At 48.9% G+C, this 23496-nt stretch overlaps 1 protein-coding gene across 1 annotated transcript in view; it reads right to left on the minus strand.

Annotated features, from left to right (window-relative positions):
- DOCK1 (dedicator of cytokinesis 1) overlaps window positions 1-23496 on the minus strand; it is a 541550-nt gene that overhangs the window by 416764 nt on the left and 101290 nt on the right. The window contains 6 exon segments of the mRNA XM_017537892.2: window positions 3712-3895; window positions 4285-4388; window positions 9584-9656; window positions 11208-11306; window positions 12641-12765; window positions 17077-17202. Coding sequence (XP_017393381.1) covers window positions 3712-3895; window positions 4285-4388; window positions 9584-9656; window positions 11208-11306; window positions 12641-12765; window positions 17077-17202 — 711 coding nt within the window.

A 23496-nucleotide genomic window follows, 5' to 3' on the forward strand; every position in this document is an offset into this window, starting at 1 on the left:
CACAGCCTCCCATGTTGCTGGGACTACAGGTGCATGCCACCATTTACAGCTAATGTTTAATTTTATGTAGAGATGGGGACTTGCCATGTTGCCCAGGCTGGTCTTAAACTCCTGGGCTCATGTGATCCTCACGCCTTGGCCTCCCAAAGTGCTAGGATTAAGATGTGAGCCACTGCACCTGACCAAGATGTTTTCATTTCTAATCAAAAGTCAAGTAATGGAAAAGGCTCCATCCTGCCCAGACACCTCTTGGTCCTAGGGTTAAGGGATATTTCCATCTCACAAGAATTATCAGCAAGTCCTTAATAGACACTAATAATCTGGATCTCATTCACTCAAAGTTGGTGGCACGTTGTATTTTAAGTTTGAGACCAAGTCCGACTGGGCTAATGAGTAGTAAAACACCTAGGGGCAAAGGGATTGTTGGAGGAAAACAGAGCTTGTCCAGCCCCCATGAGGCTGCCCAAGGCAGATGAGTCCCATCCCAGGCCCTCATTACTGGGACTCATGGCCCACATTCATGATTCCTTTCTCTCTAATTATATAGTCAGTTAATTGAGAAGAGGAATCACATCTTATACTTCTTTCATAGCCCCCACAGCATCTAGCATAATGCTGAGGACAGAGAAGTTTAATACAAACCTCAATGAATAATTCAGCCACTGCGTTTCTCTAAGTAATGGAACTTCGTGGGAACAAATCATGGTTTCAGAAAAATGATTCCCTCAAATGAGAATGTGGGAGTCGATGCTTAGATGCCATTTGGGGCAACTTCATCTTGTACACACCTGACATGCCACAGTCCCGAGAAGGGGAACAGTGGCTGGTGTGAAATGAAAGACAGATTTCCCATCAGTCCTGGTGAGCGGCATGACATCGGAGTTTCCTTGTTGCCCAGCAACAGCTGCTGCTGAGAGCAGGGTGCCCTCTCCCTCAGTCGAGGGAGAGGATTACTCTGCAGCTGGTGAGGCTCAAGGAGCTTGAAGGTGAAAGGAGGGATCGCCACTGCCCCCCACCTCCAGGAGATGTCCTGGTCCACAGTCCCTTCTCCAGGGGCATGTGAGTAAAGAAGGATTCTGTGGATGGGCCTCATTACCTAACTGCAGCTCAGAGCACTGCTTTGAACGAGGAAAGACGAGTGTTTCCAATAATGACTTTCCAAGCATGCTTTTGGAACGTGGCCCACATATGAGATGACGGCTTCCGGTACCGTGAGGGCTGCAACACATGGCACCTACTGAAATGCTGAAGTGTGGCCCACCTGAAGATGTCACTTTTGGGTTAAACGAGGCTCTGGATGCTGTCATCTGTCAGGCAAGTGGAGCTATCAGGTCCACATCCAGAGACTAACATGTCACAGCAGGGCATCCTTTCCACAACCAAGTCCCAAGTTGGGGCCCACACTGCTGACTACAGGATACGGTTTGGCTGTGTCCCCACCCAAGTATTATCTTAAATTTCTACATGTTGTAGGAGGGACCTGGTGGAAGGCAATTGAATGGGGGGGGGGGGGCAAGTCTTCCCCGTGCTGTTCTCATCATAGTGAATAAGTCTCACGAGATCTGATGGTTTTAGAAAGAAGCTTTCCCCTACATGAGCTCTCTCACTCTGTTTGCCTGCTGCCATCCGTCTAAGACGTGACTTGATCCTCCTTGCCTTCCAGCACAACTGTGAGGTTTCTCTAGCCACGTGGAACTCAAATCCATTAAACCTCTTTCTTTTGTAAATTGCCCAGTCTCAGGTATGTCTTTATCAGCAGTGTCAACATAGACTAATAAGTCGCATGTTCCCCAGGCACGCCACTAGCAGGCTCCTTCTGCATTCTCTCCCTTCCCCACCACATGGCTGCATAGATCCCACCCCCAGGGAAGGCTTTTCATTTGCTTACAGAGACCACTACACAACCACAAGCTAGGATATTTCATAAACGGTTTGAGAAATGTATGCAAATGGAATCCAAAAGTATCCCAATAGGCTTAAGGCACCCTTGAGAGACATATTGTTCCCACATCAAGCAGTTTAGTCATCAAACCAGCACTGGGAAAGTGTAGCCCAGAACAACAGAGCGCAAAGTGCATAAATGGAAAGATCTAAACGCATCTGACCCAGGGCCAGCATGCTCAAACACGCAGCACGCTTGGTGCACGCTCCACGACAACGGCCTGACTTCCAAAGGATGGCTTTACTTTTGTCCTGTGTTTATCCTGTTAAAGTCCAAACGATGTTTGTGCCTTGGGCAAATCCAAAACTACTGCCATGATTTACGGACAACCCCCCCAGAGACACCATTCATGACAGCAATGGACATTAATAATCGAAATCCATATCGGACAGTTAAGAGGAAAAAATTGGATTTTCAAGCTCCTTTTCAAGAGAGCATAAAGTCACTCTGCACAGCTGTGATACGGCTGCATTTGGAGGATGCAATTTTTAAATGTAGGGTTTTTGCCTCTTCCAGGCGGAGTGAAAGCAACAACATCAGTGTGCTCTGAATAAGAAGCACCCCTGGCTGGACGGCAATGTCACCGGAGAAGCTGCAAACGGTGGTGGTTGCAGGTGCCCAAAGCAGTCAGCTGACCACCGCACAACGGCGTGACAGCAGCTTCGGGATGAGTGATCTGCCACATCACGGCTGAGCTTTGGGGTGTGGGAGTCAGGAGGGTGTGCCTTATCCCATCCCACGAGGAGGGCTAGAAAGCATCATTCGAACCGACTTTTAGAAATAAAGATAACTGGTAATTCTCTCATAAAGAGGGAGGTGAGCACCCATCCCTCCGCTCATGTAACCCTCACTAAGCCCTTGGAGGCGGGCACTATTCCCATATCAAGACAAGGAAGAGACTCAGAAACATGCAGAAGACCCTTGTTCAAGGGCATTCCCAGGGTTGCCACAGGGCTATGGTCCAATTCCAGGTCTTCAGTCTGACTCCAAATCTCATGCACTTTCCCTTGTGCCACGCTACTTTCCTTTGGCCAGAAATCATTTTAAGAAGTAAATCCATTGCTTTATCTCCCTTTCAGAATAACACAGCTGGGCACAGTGGCTCATGCCTGTAATCCCAGCACTTTGGGAGACCGAGGCGGGAGGACTGCTTGAGCCCAGGAGTTTGGGGCCAGCCTGGGCAATGAAGTGAGACCTCATCTCTACAAAAATAAAAATAGGCCAGGCGCCGTGGCTCACACTTGTAAGCCTAGCACTCTGGGAGAACAAGGTGGGAGCACTGCTTGAACAGAGGAGATTGGGACCAGCCTTGGCAATAAAATGAGACCTCATCTCTATAAAAAATAAAAATAAAATTAGCCAAGCATGATGGTGCACACCTGTGATCCCAGCTACATGGGAAGCTGAGGTGGGAGGACTGCCTGAGCCCAGGAGCTGAGATCACACCACTGCACTCCAGCCTGGGCAACAGAGCAAAATGAGGCCTTTTCTGGGGGGGGAAAAAAAAAAAAAAAAAGAATAACTCTTAGACCAGAGTAGAAGTGTGAATTTTAGATTACGGCGAATGCCATCTTCTATGCCTTGATAGATCATCATAGCCTGATGCAATGAATGCCTTACAGGTAACGCTCCTGCACCTACAGAGGATGGAGCATGGAAAAGGTGGGCCTGAGGCAGAACTCCTGGCAGAGCTCTGAATGAAGTGAGAGAGTGAGCCCCGCATGCTCACTCTCTCACTTCATTCAAGGTGTTTCTCATCTTGAACGCACCGTTCTGGGTGAGTTTGGTGGAGCACACGAGCGTGGAGATCTGGAAGGAGTCCTTGCTGATGGTGCAGCTCCCGAGGCTCTGCATGCTCTTGCCCGTGGCCGAGTGGCCCTTTTCTTCCAACTCCGCCTTCGTGGAGGGCAGACTCAAGTAGGTGGCTGCGTCTTCCAGCTTCTTCGCTTCGGCCTGTGGGTTTAGTCATGCCAGAGGTCAGAGGCAATTCACAAACAGCAGCACGCCATTCCTGCCATCCTTTGTTACCCCTAGTCCCTGTAACCACCATGATAATTGCTTTTTATATCGTGTCAAATACACATTTTAATAATTTCCCTTATTCCTGCAGCGTAATTCGTGTTCACGGCCTTTTTATACGGCAATTATTGTTATCGTGTATGTCATCTTTTTCCCGTTAGGAAAAACCAAAGGGCTGGTCATCGGAAATGTTCATTTACATAATTAAATGTAGCTAGACAGCAGCTTTGTCACAATGATGGGAAATGTCAGTTCCGGTCAGGAAGCCCAGAAAGGACCGGAACTGTCTATATCAGCAATACTGCACCAGTACAACCAGTTACCTTATAGACAATGAGGTCATGCTCTCCATCTCGCAGGGTGGTGCCATCATATCTCATCAGCTTGACAAATGCTAGCGCAAATATTTTCTCAGATTTATCCTTAGCTATAAAACAAAACAAAACTGATGACTGCCTTCAACTGTCATGACAAAATAACATTATAAGATGCTATAAAGGCTACCTTTATGAAAATAATTACAAAATTGTACAAACAGGTATTAAAGTCAGTCTAATAAATATACGGAGAAATGGACCACATTTACAAGTGAAAAGATTCCTAACATAAAGGGAACAGCTGTTCTCAACTTCATCTGTAAATTCAAAGCCACTGTCATCAGAATCTCATAGAAGAGATTTTTCCTGGAACTTGAAAACTGATTCCAGGATCAAGGGCCAAGAAGAGCAGCATGTTCCTGAAGAATACAGAGGAAGCCGCAACACGAGAGAGCCAGAGTAACCGCAAAGTGTCAACAAGAAAGGCCGTGTGCTTTTAACCTAGGATGCCCAGACCAGCGGAAATGAATGGGGCCTGGAAACACGGGGCCACGGCAAATGACAGAGGCCGGGAGGTGGCCATTCCACTAAGGAAACTGCGTGTCAATACAGAAAACTAACATCGATGTCTGCCTGGCAATCTCTTCCACGTGAGTCACCATTACCCATGGACTAAAGACCACAATATGAAATTGTGTTGCTTTTGGTGAGAAAGTTCAGCCCCCAGATAACTGCATGTGGGGCTGACTCACTTCATTCCAGTTTCTGCCAAAATGTTACCTCCTCCAAAGTTACCACGTCTTGTCTAAAAGAGCCCATTAGTCACTCAGTCACCCTCTTTCCTCTCACCTGATTTAGTTTTCTTCATAATCCTTATCACTACCAGACGTGTGTGATTGTGTGTATGTAGGTGTGTGTGTGTGTGTGTGTGTGTGTGTGTGTGTGTGAGAGAGAGAGAGAGAGAGACAGAGAGAGACAATGACAGAGACAGAGAAAGAGAATCTTGTTGCCGTTTACTGTTGATTTCATCCACTGGACCCTGGAATGTAAGTGACCTTTTGCTTTATTGCCATATCCCAGGACATGAGATAGTGCCTGGTGCCAAACAGGTACTCAATCCATATTTGTGCCACTTTGGGAGACAGTCAACAAACAAATGAGCTTTCAGATGATAAAAAAAAAAAAAAAACATGGTGGTTTCTTAAGGGGTCTCAGTGACAACGGGGACAATGCAATTTGTCAGAAGACATCTCTCTGAGAAGCTGGACAGCACATGAGCCAAGGTTTCACTGCTGCAGGAAGAAAGGGACCTAGTACAGACACCCTCATGTGGAAAGGTGTGGCACATACGGGCACAGAAGACCAGTGTGGCTGGTGAGCAGTAGACGGCAAGAGCCAAAGATGGAAAAGGACTGACGAGCCAAGACAGACAAGGAACAGGGACAGAAGAAATGGATCTGCCAGGAATTCCTCAAGTTGCAATCTGAGTGGAGCACAGAAACAGAGGCCCAGAGCTGGAGACTATCTCTACAGATTCAGAGCCTTCTTTTTACTGATGAAAGGACAGAGGTCAGATAGGAAGAATAACACATTTACCCACACTGAGTCAGCACCTCAAAATATTTACCCTCAGATCCCACTACCCAAGATAACGTGGCTCATGATCTTTGCCTTCCTGGTGTTCAGCAGTATTTTGCACACAGTAGGTGCTCCATAAATGCTGGAAAATTAGATGGTTCCATATATGATCAACCAGCCAAAAAACACAGGAAGAGATAGAAGTAAATTATATGTACCCTAGGATTCTAAAAAAAATAACTCCATAAAAGGGCACCAAAGCACACAAAATATTTCAATGTTCAAATGGCAAAGAATGGAACAGTTCCTCCTAAGCTTGGGTGGACTTGGAAACAACAAAAAAGGCATGCTTACATAAAAGTAGCCAGGGTTCAGAAGGACAGGTGACAATCATGGTCAGCAGATGGCTTCTACGGATCCCACCAGTAAGTAGTATAAATAGGGGCACCTTTTATTAACATTATACACCTTCACATCCGAGGAATGGACAGCTCTTTATTGTATGCTCATTAGCAGCGATGATGAAGTGAATGGTTTATATGACAAGTTTACAGAACCTTAGGAACCACGGCAGGGGTCATGTGTTCTGGAGCATCGACAGAGCTGCTCATTCCCCAGGCCACGCCACCCAACAAGCCCACTACAATCAAGGGAAACTTAACTTCTGGCCAGCTGTACCTGAGAGCTAAAAGTCTGCTGGGACCCGTGGACCACATGGTCTGGTGCACCTGGAGTTGCTAACAGGTTGCTGGAAAAGTATCATGTCAACCCACCGATACCAAACTTTCCAATCCCAAGGACAGATGCCAGGTGAGAAACTGCATCACTTGTTCCCTTTGCTAGCCTCTGTAGGGTAGCAGGTGGGGACCGTGTGCCCTCAGCCTTTCTATCTGTTTCTGCCCCAAGTATCTGCATGCAGGGCTGGCTGGGGAGGCCCCAAAGGCCACGGTCAGCGGCCGACTTCCAGGCCTTCATCAGCATCCCACTTGCGATGCTCAATGTGTTTCCAAAATCCCACAAGCTGTGGCCATGGAGACTTCATTTATTATGCAAATATGTCCCAGTATGTCGGGTGATACCATCTTGTCTATAACGAGTACTTAAAACTGACAAGAAAAACAAGGATTTTGAAATTAAAATGCTATAGGAGCTATTGCTCTGCCCTAGTATAATTTATTAATTAGAGTGAACGAGCTTGTTAAAAGACAGGAGCTTGATTTTGAGACGAGTCCTCTGTGAATTCCAGAACCCTGGCCTCGCCCTGCTTCCTCTGGGGGCCTCAGGGTGATAGATGCATGGAGCCCTAGAGGGTCTGAGGCACACTGTAGCCCAACAGGCTGGCCCACCATGCCCTCCATGCCCTGGCTAAGGACACACCTGCACACCTGTGCCCATAGCCACCCCCATTGCACCAGCACTCTCCCCCTAATTCACGTGATACTCATAGGCTGCCACGTTCTAGTTGCTTCTTGCAAACTCATCTCAAACCTCACCTCAAACCTAAGCTCTGCAAGAGAAGAAACTTCAGCAGCTTATTCTGTATACAGTAGGAACTCAATAAAAACCAAAGGACAGAAGTGGCCTCACCACTCCCCCAAGACACTGGAGCATAAGGCTCAGGCACAAGGACCTGGGATTAAACCAAAGCTCATCCACTGACTACTTGGGTGCCTTTCAGCCCCTGACCTGGGGGTCCCAAGCCCCAGTTTCCTCATCTGTAATGTGGGAAATAATAAAATGGATACCACATGGGAATTTTGCAAGGACGAATCTAAACAGCACAATAAACTTCTTGTGTCAGACACATGGTAAGAGCACAGTGAGCGATGGCCCACATCTGCTGATGGTTTTTGATAGTTATTATCCTGCAGCTTCAGCCACCAAGGATGTCGTGTGCCATTAGCAGACCCGACCTGGTCTGGGGCCTGGTGGCCTGGATCTGGCCCTGGGGCAAGGATGAGATGGCAGGGAACTGCCTTCCAAGTTGGCGGCCTTCCTTCCCCTGCTTCTCCCATTAGACGTGAATCCGATGCCCTTGTAACTGAACCCCTGACCTGCATGCACTGTTGGGACAAAACAGGCGCCCAGTGATGCTTTCGGCACCGTCAGTCCCTCCCGCGCCCTAGCCCAACAAACTACCCACCACGAGGCACCCCATGCTGCTTGAGACCCCTCTGGTCAGCCACGTCCCAGGCCATGCCCCACCGTACACACATCTGCCATTGACAGTCGTGGGCTGACAACCCAGCTCTGCAGACCTCACACACCAGGCCTCCGCAACTCCCCTGAACAGCAGCAGGCCCAAGCTTCTCGATGGTCCCACAAGGCGGTCTACACACCCAAACATCACGACCTTGCTTGTGCATTTGCTCTCCTGTAGACCCCCTACCAGGTACACCCATCTCACATTGAAGGCCCAGGACAGGCCAGACCCCAGAAACAGTCTGATGAATCAATACATCCCAGCAGCAGCAGATACAATGGAGCCCCTATCCATAGCAGGCACCATGCCAGGAGGTGGTCAGACAACATGCCTAACCTTCAAGAATACCCTAGGAGGAAGGTTTTGCTTTTGTTTTTTTTGATAAGGTCTCACTCTGTTGCCCAGGCTTGAGTGCAGTGGTGCGATCATGGCTCGCTGCAACCTCTGCCTCCCAGGTTCAAGTGATTCTCCGGCCTCAGCCTCCTGAGTAGCTGAGACTACAGTACACACCACCACACCAGGATAATTGTTTTGATTTTCAGGAAAGATGGAGTCTCGCTGTGTTGCCCAGCGTGGTCTCAAACTTCAGGGCTCAAGCAATCCTCCACCTTGGCCTCCTAAAGTGAGCCAGCGGACCAGCCAGGAAGGTATTCTTATCCTCAAATGAAGACACAGAAGAGGCTCGTGCTTAAGCTCCTACCAGAGCACACAGAGCCTAAAACTGCCCCCTGCATGGTGAGACGCCCACAGGATCATCAGTAACAAAGGGCGGTCTGCCTCCACACCACTCTTCCTTTAACTGCCTGCAGCACACAAGCCTCCAGCCAACTCTCTTTGCCACTTATTATCCCAAATATTAATATTTCTCAGTCCCCAAAGCCAAAGAAACACACACACACTAGAAGACAGACATCATGTTTCCTTCTGTGATACCTGAATGCCTAGCACAGGGCTCCACCTTTAGTTGACAATTAATTTAACAAAATGTGATGGAGCAAACTTCAGTCATCAATAATAAATTCTTTTTGAAGGAGAGTGATTCAAATAGCGGTTCTTCCCTCCTGAAGTCTTGGCATCATGGTCAGTCTCACGGAAACGTCTATGAGAAAAGCCTTCCCTGAGCTCCAGACACCAAGGGCCACCAAGAAAGACAAAAAGTGTTCAAGATTTCCAATTTCAAGACAGGGGCCTTTGGAGCCCATTTGTGGGATGTATTTGTTACAGCTCAGTCACTTTTCTGATGGATGGCATGGATGGATGACAAGTCAACATGGAAGACGGGCAAGCAAAAGAAAGAAGGGGAGCAGGAATACTGGGTAGGCGGAACTAGAGAAGGAAATCCAGATCTCCTGAGATCTGGTCAAGGAAAAACAGACAAGAACGTTTCCAGGGAATAGGTTCCCGTGGGAATGAGCCTTATTGGGTTATGATAGCAAGTTCCAGAACAACTGAGAGTGGCCTCTCGCGCTTTCCCCCAGTTCTCCCTTAAAAATCCTTGGGGTGAGAAAGTGCTTGACTACTCACAGTCCTGTGATGACCGGTGGCGGAAGGTGAACCGAAGGTGACTGCGGTTAACGTCCTCGATGGGAATGGCCACCTTCAAGAGTTGAAAAAGAAGTTTAAGCACCGTTATCAGTATCATCTAGCATTGACAGCTTTCTTCAGCTGGAGATATTGGGTACGACTTAAACAATTCTACACTGCAGTGGTGAAAATACTGTACATCTAGTCCCCTATATGATTTCTCCAAACACAAAATGCCTTTGCAAAATTTAAGTAATATCATATTGTAGCAGCTGCCAAGCCAACTCTGTCACACGGCTGGATTTCTTTTCTGAATGCTCTGATCATTATTGTTAAGATTCTATTCTTTTTGTTGTTTGAGACGGAGTTCACTCTTGTTGCCCAGGCTGGAGTGCAATAGCGCGGTCTCAGCTCACTGCAAACTCTGCCTCCTGGGTTCAAGCGATTCTCCTGCCTCAGCCTCTCAGGTAGCTGGGATTACTGACATGTGCAATCAAGCCTGGCTAATTTTGTATTTTTAGTAGGGACGAGGTTTTTCTATGTTGGTCAGGCTGCTCTCAAAATCCCAACCTCTGGTGATCTGCTCACCTTGGCCTCCCACAGTGCTGGGTTTGCAGGTGTCAGGCACCGCACCCAGCGAACATTCTATTTTTAAAAGTTGTTGTTTTTCTGCTGGGCATGGTGGCTCAGGCCTGTAATCCCAGCACTTTGGAAGGCCGAGGAGGGCAGATCCCCTGAAGTCAGGAGTTCGAGACCAGCCTGGCCAACATGGTGAAACCCCATCTTTACTAAAAACAAAAAAAAAAAAAAAAAAAATTAGCCAGGCATCAAGCTGCATGCCTCTAATCCCAGCTACTTGGGAGACTGAGGCAAGAGAATTGTTTGAACCCAGGAAGCGGAGGTTGCAGTGAGCCGAGATCGCACCACTGGGCTCCAGTCTGGGTGACACAGTGAGACTCCGTCTCAAAAACAAACAAACAAAAAGTTGCCATTTATCTTCTTAGCCCCAACCTGTGGTGACCTGCCACAGCTGCAGCAAGAAAGCTTTCCTGTTGGTACATTACACTCAAAGAAAACAGACCTAATACATGGTGCCCCTAAGCAAAAATTGTCACTAATTCTCACGTCGAACATCTGTATTCCAGAGCCAACCCCTAGCCTAGTTTTCAAATATTCAAGCTCTTGGCGGTGGGAGAGTGTTTACTCCGTCATGGAGACGTGAGCATGCTGCATTATGAAAATGCAGCAGGTCTGTGCTATAAAACAGGGTCTGACTCCCCAGCAATGACCTCCACAGGCTGGCAGCTCCATTTTTTTGTTTGGTGTAAAGACTGCATGCCACACATAAAACAGTGCGGGGAAGAGAAAGACAACAGCTATCTTAAAAAGACTCTGTCATTTATCTCCATGAAAGTCCGATTTTTATGTCCAAAAGGAGATGAGAGTAAATGTATTCTAAGAAATGCCAGTGTGGTTCCTTAGCAACCTTGAATGACTTTGTTGGGAGACACTGTGCCTGCCTAGAGCAGCTCCTGGGCTGAGGGGATGCTAGGATGTTTCCTTGAGTTACAAATGAGCATTTCATAATCAGAGCCGTGTGATAAAATGACCATGTAAATAATACCTTAACAGTCTCAAACCAGCGCGGCTGCTTCACTTGGTAGTAAATCACAGATTTGTACTCTGAAATCGCTTCATCACCAGCACCCGGGAAAATCACATGCTTTAAAAGAAGGCATAAAGAGCTCACGTAAGACCTCACAGAGCTTGACACCATATACATTCCCCACTGCATACGTGGGAGGACAGCTCCAGGAACACCAACACAAGGAACACGATCCCAGCAAGGGAAGCACGGGTCCACCTGAAGCCAGCAGCCAGCTCTAACCCCTGCTCTCACACATTTAAGATCTTGATGGTTATGACACACGGGGATGACACTGACCTCCAACCCCCCCAGACCCTCCACCCCAGTAACTTTAACATTAGAATCTGCAGGAAGCTGCCTGATCCATCCCGTATGTCTAGGGTAAGGGGCCATAGACTAAAAGGTGGGAACCCTGTCCTCCCCTCCTTCCAGCCATGAATACTGTTTGCTTCACTCCAACCGGAAAACCCAGCGGCAAGGGCAGCACCGATGCTTCCAGGGAGATGAGGCAGGCAGTGGTGCTGGATGGGGTTCACCCAGAAAGAACTACATCATGCTTCTCTCAGTGGCGCTGAGCCTTAGGCACAATCCCATGGGCCCAGAAAAGGCCAGTCCTCCAGCCCTGGTGTAAAGAGGCACCTCACAGGGATAGTAGCTCTGATTTGACCTCTGGTCATCAGAGGAGACAAAAGCTTTTAAGTATCTCCCAGGTGGACCCTGCCAGCTGCAGTGGCCACAGAAGCAGATCTTCGTGACCATCGGCAGAGTTCAGAGCTCCGGCTATCATGGGCAGGTGCTGAGTCCCACCTCTCCGGAGCTCTCTGACCCTGAGTAGTTTAACTGATTTCTTAGGGCCTTCATTCCTTCATCTCTCCAATGGTAACAAGGGTATCTGTACTTCTCGTGTAATAACTAGACCTTTGGGCCTTGGGTTTATTACAGCAAATGAGACACCATGATAAGGTTGGGCAAAGGTGGTCAAGACCACAGAGACCTGGCCGGGCGCAATGGCTCATGCCTATAATCCCAGCACCTTGGAAGGCCAAGGCGGGCAGATCACTTGAGGTCAACATGGTGAAACCCCATGTCTACTAAAAAATATAACAATTAGCCGGGCGTGGTGGCACACACCTGTAGTGCTCCAACCTGGCCAAAAGAGTAAGACTCCATCTCAAAAAAAAAAAAAAAAAAGACTACAGGGATCTCCTGAGCCAGGCCAGCTGCCAGGACCAGAGGACCCTAGCCCCCTGCACGCAAGCTGGGAGAAGAGAAGCAGGCCAATGCCAACCCCCAAGAAACAGGATTCCAAAGCCCCACCTGTGACGATTTCTATGCTGTAGCAGAGCCAAGGTGAGCACTTGGCAAGTAAAACCGAAACACTACAGATGAGCCCTCGCCACGGTAAATACCTCTAATCGCTTCCCATCTTCATCGTACACAGACACCGTGACCTCCACGTTCTTCGCTGTTGTTTTGCTTCCTTTATCAAAATCTCCTTGAACTAACGTTACATAGATGTCATTTCTAACGTCACCTGAGAAGGGAGAAATCATACATTTAAAAACCAATCCATTATTCATAGCATAATTGTGAATTTTGCAAGACTGTCTAATAAGCTGCCTATCCTCACAATTACAAATACGTATTAGATGATTATGAAATATTTTCTACAAAACAGTCTTACGATTTAAATACGTGACAAGAGCAAGTTTCATCATCATAAAACTTGCTGGAAAGAAGAAACATCTCTAAGCTTCTAATGGTCTGCTTGGTTCTCATCTGGGCAGAGAATACTCTACCCCTTTGGGGGCAGACAACAACCGGAGGGGCTCCAATGGTGTGGATGGCATCTGCGGACCATGGCAGCCCACGCCATTGTCCCTTGATAGACGGCTGGCTACAGCTGTGTGAGTCGTCGGTAGCCAAGGAATATCGCATTATTCACTGGCCCTCCCAGACAACTGGCGAGGTTTACCTCCCGTGCATTCTTCTTAAAAACATGACTGGAAAAACGGAACTAAAAGCTGATTAAGAATGAGGATCGGCCGGGTGTGGTGGCTCACACCTGTGATTCCAGCAATTTGGGTGGCTCAGGTAGGTGGATCACCTGAGGTCAGGAGTTTGAAACCAGCCTGGCCAACATGGTAAACCCTCATCTCTGCTAAAAATACAAAAATTGGCTATTGGGCATGGTGGCGCATGCCCGTAATCCCAGCTACTTGGGAGGCTAAGGCAGGAAAATTGCCTGAACCCGGGAGGTGGAGGTGCACTCCAACCTGGGCAACAAAGCAAGCCTCTGTCTCAGGGAAAAAAAAAAAAAAAAAAAAAAAAGAGAGAATGAGGACCACCAGCCTAGGATCAGGGAGGAAAAGGGTGTCTAGGGAGAAACTTCCTGCATGGCTCTTCTCTTCTGGCAGGCAGCTGTCAGGATCCCGAATGGGGACCACATAGAAAAGAATAAAACAGACCTGTCTATTTTAAAATGAGATGGGCTTTTAATTGTAGGGTGGAAAAAAAACACAAGAAATGAGCTCAAGACTCTTCTTCCTACTGAGAACACAGGAAGCCCTTGGTAATGGCCAGACTGGGAGAACTTCACAAGCTTCATTAGTAACATGATTTAGAGGAAGCCTCCTTCCCAGCGACTGCTCCTCTGCTGCCTGCCTGGCCACCTCCCACACCCTGGCCACCTGCTCTCCCAAGGAGCCAAGGAGCGGTTCTGTCAAGAGTAGCAAATGCCCACTCTGGCTGAAGACCAAGGATCCCTGAAGGAAAGTAACTCCCTTGGCCCCTTGCCTTCTTGTTTTTGCTTTTGCTTTTTTTCTTTCCTTTTAAACTGCTCTATTTTGGCTTTTAATGTATCCAACTATCAAATTAAGCTTTCATTTAAAAGTCATTATCATAATAATCCCAGTGGGTTGCTACCACAGCCACAGTAGCTGTGCAGAAGGAGGTGCAGCTGCTGTCCACTGATACTGACCATAAGAGAAGTTAAGAAGCAGGGAGCACAGGGCAAGGGGCAGGGGCAAGGCCAGCTGGCCAAGACTTATTGCTCATTAGCTGTGGGACCCTTACTAAGTGACAAGTCACTTAGCCTCCAAAGCCAGCACCATTAACCAGCCTCATTGTTAAGGAAGGCATAAACCATATGATCTCTCAGCCTAAAAATTCTATCAAGGCACAAACACCATCATCAAAAAAGAACTTCAAGGCCTGGTACAGTGGCTCATGTCTGTAATCCCAGCAGTTTGGGAGGCCGAGGTGGGTGGATTGTCTGAGGTCAGGAGTTCGAGACCAGCCTGTGCAACACAGTAAAGCCCCATCTCTACTAAATACAAAAAATTAGCCAGGCATGGTAGTGTACACCTGTAATCCCAGCTAATCCGGAGGCTGAGGCAGGAGAATCGCTTGAAAGCGGGAGGCGGAGGTTGCAGTGAGCCGAGATCCCGCTGCTGCTCCCCAGCGTAGGTGACAGAGCAAAACTCCGACAGCCTTGCTCCCAAGTACATCTCGATTGCACTACTCCAGGACCAGCCCAGAAGACGCCCTCATTTACAGCTGGCAAACCCCACAGGTGGACATTCACCATAGACATCAGCAAATGCCTCCACAGGTTACAGAACATTCTGGGGAGGAAGGAATTAGAAGTAGACATAGTGGACTCCTGCCACATTCCCAGGTCGAAGGAAAAGTCGGCATCTCCTGCCTGGGTCCTTCAGAGGGACTCCAGGAATCCAGCGAGCCACCAGAAAGTGGCAGAGCAGGTCACTGGGTGACAGGACAGGCTCTTCACTGTCCAAAGACGCTCATCTCTGCAAACAGCAGCAAAACCAGGCGATACACAGGTTCTGCAGGCTAAAGGCAGGGAGAAGACTGATAACCGCCCACACTCTCTCTCTGGTGCCCACAGCCTGGTCAGTGATTACTTGGCCAACAGAGAACAAAGATGACCCACCCAAGCTAGAATCCCTTCCTATAAGATATATGCCCAGGACTTAGCACATGGAACCTGCTAGAACAATGGTCATCTGTATCATTTCCCTATGACTGTATCATGAGATGATCTTCTGGAGTTTAGACTCACTTTTCTTTATTTTTGAGACAGGGTCTTTGTCACTTAGGCTGCAGTGCAATGGTTGTGATCATGGCTCACTGTGGCTTTGACCTCCCATGCTCCAGGGATCCTCCTACCTCAGCCTCCCTGGTACCAGTTACTACAGGAATTCGCCATCACACCAGGCCTAGACTTAGTTTTTAAGTCTATCCATCATAAGGGAGACACTACTGACATGAACTGGAAGGTTCTGGGTTTCCCTTTGAACATGAGGACAGCCTAAGGACGCCAAGATAAATGCATATTGTCAATTACCTCATCCTGATTTACAAATCTGCATCCCAAATGCAAATGCAAATAAGTACACAAATTAGTCCATTCCCATTAATAAACTTAAATTAATTTGCTGCATATAAACTTGACACACATAAGCAACAGCTTCAGAATTGACTAAATGTCATGCTTTTCTTCCTGTACAGGTAAGCCTAGCTATTATTTAGCCTAACCAATTTAGATGTCTTTCACATGGATTTACCAGACACAGCACTCAATGGCCCACAACAGCCCTGGACGACGGAAGGAGTAGAAAGAACATGTTTTGAAGCTGCACTGAGGTAAGCAAAGCACCAACTGGGACAGCGTGGACACTAAGTAGCCACCACTCTCCCGGTGAGACAGCAAAGGCCTATAAAAGGAGGCCACATTGAACGGGGGGTAGTTTGTCCCCATTTCCATGGCTCATTAGCTGAGCGAATTTTGGCTACAGTTTAATTTGATGGGAACTAATTCAACACTAATTTGTAAGCTTCCAAGAGCTTTACGTGGCTCAGGTCAGTTTTTTGTTTGTTTTTGGTTTTTGTTTTGGTTTTGTTGTTGTTGTTTTAAGACAGGGTCTCACTCTGTCACCCAGGCTGGAGTGCAGTAGCACCATCTCTGCTCACTGCAACCTCTCTGCCACCCAGGTTCAAGTGATTCTCCCACCTCAGCCCCCCAAGTAGCTGGGATGACAGGAGCATGCTGGATAATTTTTTAAATTTTTTGTAGAGCCGGGGTTTCACCATGTTGCCCAGGCTGGCCTTGAGCTCCTGAGCTCAAGTGATTCCCCAACTCAGCCTCCCAAAGTTCTAGAGTTACAGGCATGAACCACCACGCCCAGCCAAACCACATAAGCATTACTTGCAAACCAAAAAGTTTCACACGGATATAAAGCATATGTATGAACATGCTTCCCAAGATCTCTTGAAGATCAAATCAGATTATTATGAACGTTATTCGGATACTGAAAAGTATTATATAAATATGAGATTAATGTTAACACGGAAATCTTGTTACTGGTTTGGTCAGTTTGGAATTCATGACTTACAGTCCATGGAGCAATACCAGCATGATAACTGGCACTAGCTGAGCGGGCGCAGGTCCACGCATTTCCATGAAGCGACCATCCAACCCTGCCATCCCCCTTAAGGTGGGCTTCACTGGGCAGCTCTCTTTCTGACCTCTTTCCTTCTTTCTACCTGATGTCTATCCAGACATTTGCTGGGTGCCCACACCCCTCTCACACAACCCTTGCAACTGGGGAGAGCTGGCCCATCCAGGGGTACAGTGGGTCAGTGGGTATATTCCACCACTTCGGTCACAGCCCTGTGATCCATAATCATGCTGGTGCTGACACCTACCAGGAGCTGAGCCCTTTCCTTTCCAGAGCTCATAGATGACGCTGCCCACACGTCCTTCTCTATGGCCCGCTACCCCCACGCCATGCTCAGAAGCCCTGACCGAGCCAGTTCTTACCCGGCATGATGATCTCCGGAAACCCTGTTTTGCGAGCCACAGCTGTGGTCCTGTCTACTAAATGCGGAAACTCTTTTCGGATCTGATGGATATCTCCAGGAAGTAATTTCAATGTTACCCACAAACCTGGAAAAACAACGGATGACATTCAGTCACATGTTAGCCTCTGCGTTCTTAAAAATTTTCACGAAACCAAGCTCAATGAATGAGAGACTTTCAACTCACAATTCAACATCTCAAGAGAAAGAGGGGCAAGGCACAAGGTGCCCATCGGGACTGCATGCATCCGCCGAGCTGGGATGCCGGCCCTGCCCTAGGGTGACTCACGGGCAGCTGAACGCACATCTGCAGCCGCTGTGCACTTGCTGCTCCACTGAGGGCTGCAAAGGGCCAGTGTCTCCTTTCAGTGGGTAGACATTTAAGACAAAACAGCCAGGCCACCTTTTTCCGGGAGGTGGCTGAGAAGTCTGTCATTTTCTAGTCTCCCAGGAAAGACAAAGGCAGGGGAAGATTCTGGAGGTGAATTCACAGCTTAGAGAACCCACCAAAATCTCAAGTGGCCAACCCAGGCGAGCAGCAGAGCACCAGGCTGCAGGGTCACCAGCAGGACAGCCCCCCCCAGCCATGCAGGTGCAGCCACGAGCCCAGGCCCTCTGTGTCGCAGCGCCACAGCTAAAGAGAACAAATGGCTGCTCTTGCCTCTTTTCCCCAAGGGAGAAAGGAAGACTTTCAAAGCCTCTAAGCCTAGATGCCAGGGGTGTCCTGGCAAGAGCGCAGTGAACCTGGCGGGGGCTATGTGTAAGAGCGTGTGCCTGGGCTCTTCCTCCCTGCAAGGCTGACGGAGAACTGTGGTTTGTATGAATACTGAGTAGCAATCATATGGGAGGCAACAGTACACGGGAATAAGGCAGATACTTCCGACAAGTCAAAGGCGGGGATAGGCAGGGGTTCAGCCTGAGCTGTTGTCTGTGATGGTATCTGTCTCCCCCAACAGGAAGGGGCTGGCACTATCAGTCAGCACATGGGGGTGCTCTGTCCCTGAGGCCTCAGGGGGCTGCCTGCTGGCTTCCCCCTTCTCAGCTCAGTGGGGCTTCATCTGCCCCTCAGAACATCAAAGCCTCTGCCCTCACTTCTGCTACTAGCATGGGTGTGCACACGTGCCTGTGGCTGTGCGTGTGTCTGTGTGTGTGTCTGTGTCCACGTGGGTCTCTGTGTGTCCGTGTGTCTCTGTGTATTTGTGCGTGTGTGTCTATGTGTGTTTGTCTGTGTGTCCATGTGTCTGTGCCCGTGTGTTTCTGTGTGTCATGTCTATGTGCATCTGCATGTGTGTGGCTCTGCGTCTGTGTTTCTGTATCTATATATATGTCCGTGTCTGTATCTGTGTCTATGTGTGTATCTGTATATCTGTCTTTGTGTGTGTCTACAGGTATCTCTGTGTGTGTGTGTGTCTGTTTGTGGTGTCTATATCTGTGTGTGTATCTGTATGTGTGTTTGTGGTGTCCATATCTGTGTGTGTGTCTGATGTGTCTGTGGTGTATCTGTGTGTGTGTCTGATGTGTGTTTGTGGTGTATCTGTGTGTTTGTGTGTGCATGTGTCTGTGTCTGTGGTGTCTGTCTCTGTGTGTGTGTCTGTATCTGTGTGTTTGTGTGTGTGCCTGTTTCTGTGTTTGTGGTGTCTGTATCTGTGTGTGTGTGTGTATGTGTGTGCAGCTGTCCCCTCTCCAGATGCCTCCAGAGCAGGACTCAGCCTCCATCACCCTCAGTTCAGAGCCCTGCCCTGGGTGGAAGGAGCCGAGACAGTCACGGGCCTGTCCTCCTTCTGAGCAGCACTGGAAGATCACTGGCGGCCAGTCAGCGGTGCCAGCACCTTAGGCTGCTCCTGACAGGAGCCACTCTGCTTGACTCAAACCCACACCTCACGCCCTGTCCTCTGGCTGCCCGCTCCTGTATCAGCTATCCTAGAAATGCATTCTCCTTTGCACAGGTTTGCATGACTTGGAGCTGAGAAGTCAAAAGTCACTGATGACGCTTTGTTCTTAAAGTCACTGATGACGCTTTGTTCTTTGCCAGCTGGTGAAACTCCCTTTCCTCTTGCTATCTGGTGAGTTCCTCTAGTTTATTCAAAAGTAGCAACTGAGCACCTACTATGTGCCAGGCAAATACTGGGCACTGCATCTACTGCAGTCACAGGGCAGGGCAGACCCTCAAGACCTCCCCTGCCAGGGGTTTAACTTCCATTGCCAATAGTCAAACACTAACTCCACAGTCTCTTAGAGAAATACACAAATGCAAAGTTCTCATAGGAAAAGTCCTGAGCACACTGTAAGGCATCCCTAAGGTGACAATCTTAAGGGTCACAGAGGAAGGGACATTGGGGTTGAGACCTGCAGGAAGCAAGGGAATTGCAGGCCTGTGTCTGTGCATGTGTTTGTGTATGTGTCTGTGCATGTCTGTGTGTCTGTGTGGGTTTGTGTGTCTCTGTGTGTGTGTGCACGTGTCTGTGTGAGTGTGTGTGTGTCTATACATGTGTCTGTGTGGGTCTCTGTGTGTCTGTGTGTCTCTGTGTGTGTATGGGCGCGTGTCTATGTGTCTGTGTGTGTCTGTGCATGTGTCAGTGTCCGTGTGGGTCTCTTTGTGTCTGTGTGTGTCTCTGTGTGTATGTGCACGTGTCTGTGTGTGTGTGTCTGTGTGTGTGTCTGTGAATATGTCTGTCCGTGTGGGTCTTTGTGTCTGTGTGTGTGTCTGTGTGTGGGGGGGGGAGGGTGTGTCTCTATGTGTGGGTTTGTGTGTCTCTCTGTGTGTGTGCACGTATCTGTGTGTGTGTCTGTGTGTGTGTGTGTCTGTGCATGGGTCTGTCCATGTGGGTCTCTCTGTGTCTGTGTGTGGGTCCATGTATCTCTGTGTGTGTATGTGCGTGTGTGTGTGTGTGTGTCTGTGTCTCTGTCCGTGTGGGTCTCTGTGTGTCTTCGTGTGTGTGTCGGCATGTGCACGTGTCTGTGTCTGTGTGTGTGTGTGTCTGTGCATATGTCTGTGTCCATGTGGGTCTTTGTGTCTGTGTGTGGGGGGGGGGTGTCTCTGTGTGTGTGGGCGGGGTGTCTCTCTGTGTGTGTGCACGTGTCTGTGTGTGTGTCTGTGTGTGTGTGTGTGTGTGTGTCTGTGCATGGGTCTGTCTATGTGGGTCTCTGTGTGTCTGTGTGTAGGTCCATGTATCTCTGTGTGTGTGCGTGTGTGTGTCTGTGTGTCTGTGTCTCTGTCCGTGTGGGTCTGTGTGTCTGTGTGTGGGTCCATGTATCTGTGTGTGTGTGTGTGTGTGTGTGTGTGTGTCTGTGTCTCTGTCCGTGTGGGTCTCTGTGTGTCTGTGTCTATGTGTATCTGTATCCCTGGGGGGTTGGAGCCCCCAGATACTGTGGGAAGACAGTCAGGAGGCTGGGGCGACAGGTACTGCAGTCTATCTGAAGGATGAGGGGCAGCCAGAGGGGGGATCAGGAACAAGTGTCAGGCTCTGACCTGATACTGTGGCTCCAGGGAACAGGTAGGCAGCAGTACAGAGCACAGTGGGGATGGAATCGCAGCAGGGAGGCCACCGCATGAACCCAGCTGGCTGGTGGAACATAAGCTCCACTGTGGAGGGTGGGGAAAGGGGACCAGCGTGGAGGTCACATCGGCAGAACCACGGGGAGTTGGGGGAGGAGGAGGCGCGGCTTGCAGAGATGGAGCCCCTTGCAGGCACAACCACTAGCAAGTGCCGGGGAGCCATTCCCTGGAATGGGAGGACCCGCTGCAGGCAGAGCTGCCTGAAAGGCAGGCGCTCAGAGTGGGGAGGGAAAGAAGAGTCCCAAAGAGGGCAAGGAAGGCCCCACTTTGAGAGCTCACACGGGGACAGAGACGTCCGAGATAACGGGAGACTGGGAAGGGATGGTGCCCATGCCACCACAGGGCTCCTGGTGGGAGATGGGGAAGCGGGGAGGCAGGTAAGGGAAAGGGCCGATGCTGGGAAACGAAGACCAGAGAGAATCCACAGATACAGAGATAGATGTACTGCTCCGGGTAGGACTGCTTCTTGGTGTTTCTTTTCTTTCCTTTTTTAATTTTTTTTTTTCTTTTTCCTTTAAGAAATGAAATTCCAGAGGATGGGAGGGGGAGTTTGAGGGAAGGAAGAACCACCAATGGAAGGCAGCCCCCAAAGAGGTATCGGGGACGGCACCCAGACAGGAGCACATGCACCGCTGCCCAGAATGTGCATTTCACTAGACAACTGCCAAGAAAAGGCAAGTGGGAGCTGAACCCTGCCTACACTCGCTCACCAGGCCACAGTCCCTGGCACTGCCTGTAGCTCCCTACTCACCCAGTTGACCAGGCCCCTTTCTCTAATTCACACAAAAGCACCCTGAGCTAACAGCAGCTCGGGACCTACAGAACAGGCAGGTAGACAGATCTGCAGAGGGCCGGGCACTTCCTCACCCTAACCCCTGGCTCTGGCCTCCCACAGAGCAAACCAAGCCAAGACCCTGACGGAAGTGCCTGAGGAACCAGTGCCACGGATGACAGGGAGCTGGCCTTCACTGGAACACCAGGACACAGCTCAGGAGTCTGAGTCCAAAACCCTCCCTGGAGAATGAATGTTCACAGGCTAAATCTAAGAGAAAGACGCTCTTTGAAGGATTGCAGGATGTGGCGAGGTCATTATTTACAGAGGTCGAAGGTGACGAGATAAAGATAGAACACTGAATAACACTTAATATTAGAGATGCTGCGTTTCAAACACCTTTCCCAGAAACACCAGCCTGCTCAAATATCTTAATACATAAACTAATATATTAGTGACACAATTACATTTATTACCACGTACTTTACAAATGGAAATTAAATGTTCCTGATTACTCTGTGTTTTGAATGCTTTTCTCACAGGAGAAAATGAGGCCAATTTTCACCAAAGAAAAAAGTGCATTTTGGGTTGACATTTGCTTAACCAGAATAACTAAAAACAAAGAGAATTAGCATACATTCTATCTCAAACAATAGAACCAGATGTCTAGAGTGCTCATGAATTCACTGTCCACAGAAAATGGCCCATACCTCTGGGTTCAGGGATCAGAATAATTTGGATTAAATATTCAGGATTTTGTCTACTGTGACGAGGAACCACGTTGGCACAAACCAAAACCAGGCCAAGGCCAAGGGCCAACCTCAAGAGACAGGAGGCACCTGCAGAAAGGCAGGGCGAGCAGACCCAGCACTTCTCTCCGGAGATGCATATCTCCTCCATGTCCCTCCCACTCCTGGGATGACAGCAGTCACTTGACAGGCAAGCAAGCATCAGGTGAAGCCTGGGCTGCTGGTGATAAAGTGAGCTCCGGGGGCAGCGCCCTGCAGTCCCGATCTGTGTGGCTGCACTGGCTGGGGCAGCATGGCTCACCTCTGACCTGAATTCCACCCCTCAGTGGGCCCTGGAGAAACAATTCAGGTTGAATGTAAACGTGCAGTCCTCATGTTGTCTAAGGGCATTCTGATTCAGGAAGTCACCAGTGATCCCCTTGACAAAACTATCCCTGTTTTCCTCCCTCAGATCTCACTGTGACTTGAAAAGGCCCACTTTTTCCAGAAGTTCAAGGAACCGGGCCCAATGGCATCAGCCCTGGGTTCTCCAGCTTCAAAGATCTTGGCCACACACCAGTAAGCCTTGCAGAGGCAGGCTTCGGGTCCTCTTTCCCAGTGATTTCCTGCTGGCCTGACACCAAACTCCACTTTCCCTGAATGACTCTAATAAAAGTTTGTCAAAACTCTGACTGCAAAAGAAACTGGAGATCTGAGGGCAGCCCCAGCTCGAAGCTCTGAAGGACCAGCCGGCAACCTTCGCACTGGTGCTCACAGCCTGAGTGTGACTCCAATCTAAACAGCCCTAATTGGACCTCCCTGTGATTTTCAATTAAAGTGTAAATTGGGAGGGCTGTTAATTTATGAGAAGATGGGTCCTGGGTCAGCTGAAAATTGCTCTGTCTGCAGAGACCACATCTCATTAATGTTCTAGGTTGGGGTTTTTGTTCCGCTACTGTTTGCCAGAGACAGGGGCAGTTCACACCAGAAGAAAGCTGGAGGTACCTGCAGAGCCCTAGGAAGGCTCCTTCTCTCTACCATTCTTCAGGCTCAATTCACATTCGCCTTTAGAACAGGAGGAAATGAATCAAGATGATTGTTTTTTAAAAGCCTAGTGACATAAGGTAGCTGAACAATGAAGCAGGCCTAGTCACCTAAGCTCTACCGTGCGTACAGACAGTCTGCATGGATCAGGGACGGAGATGGTCAAGTTCTCAAGGTGACTTCCCCTCGGGCTGGAGGCGGGGCCTCAGTCACAGTTGTTCCTGGCAGCCCTCCTGGCCAGCCAAGTGCCAACTGTCACCAGCCTGAGGTGATTGATTCATT

Source organism: Cebus imitator, unplaced genomic scaffold, assembly GCF_001604975.1.
Source record: "Cebus imitator isolate Cc_AM_T3 unplaced genomic scaffold, Cebus_imitator-1.0 Scaffold107, whole genome shotgun sequence".
Taxonomy (NCBI): Eukaryota; Metazoa; Chordata; class Mammalia; order Primates; family Cebidae; genus Cebus; species Cebus imitator.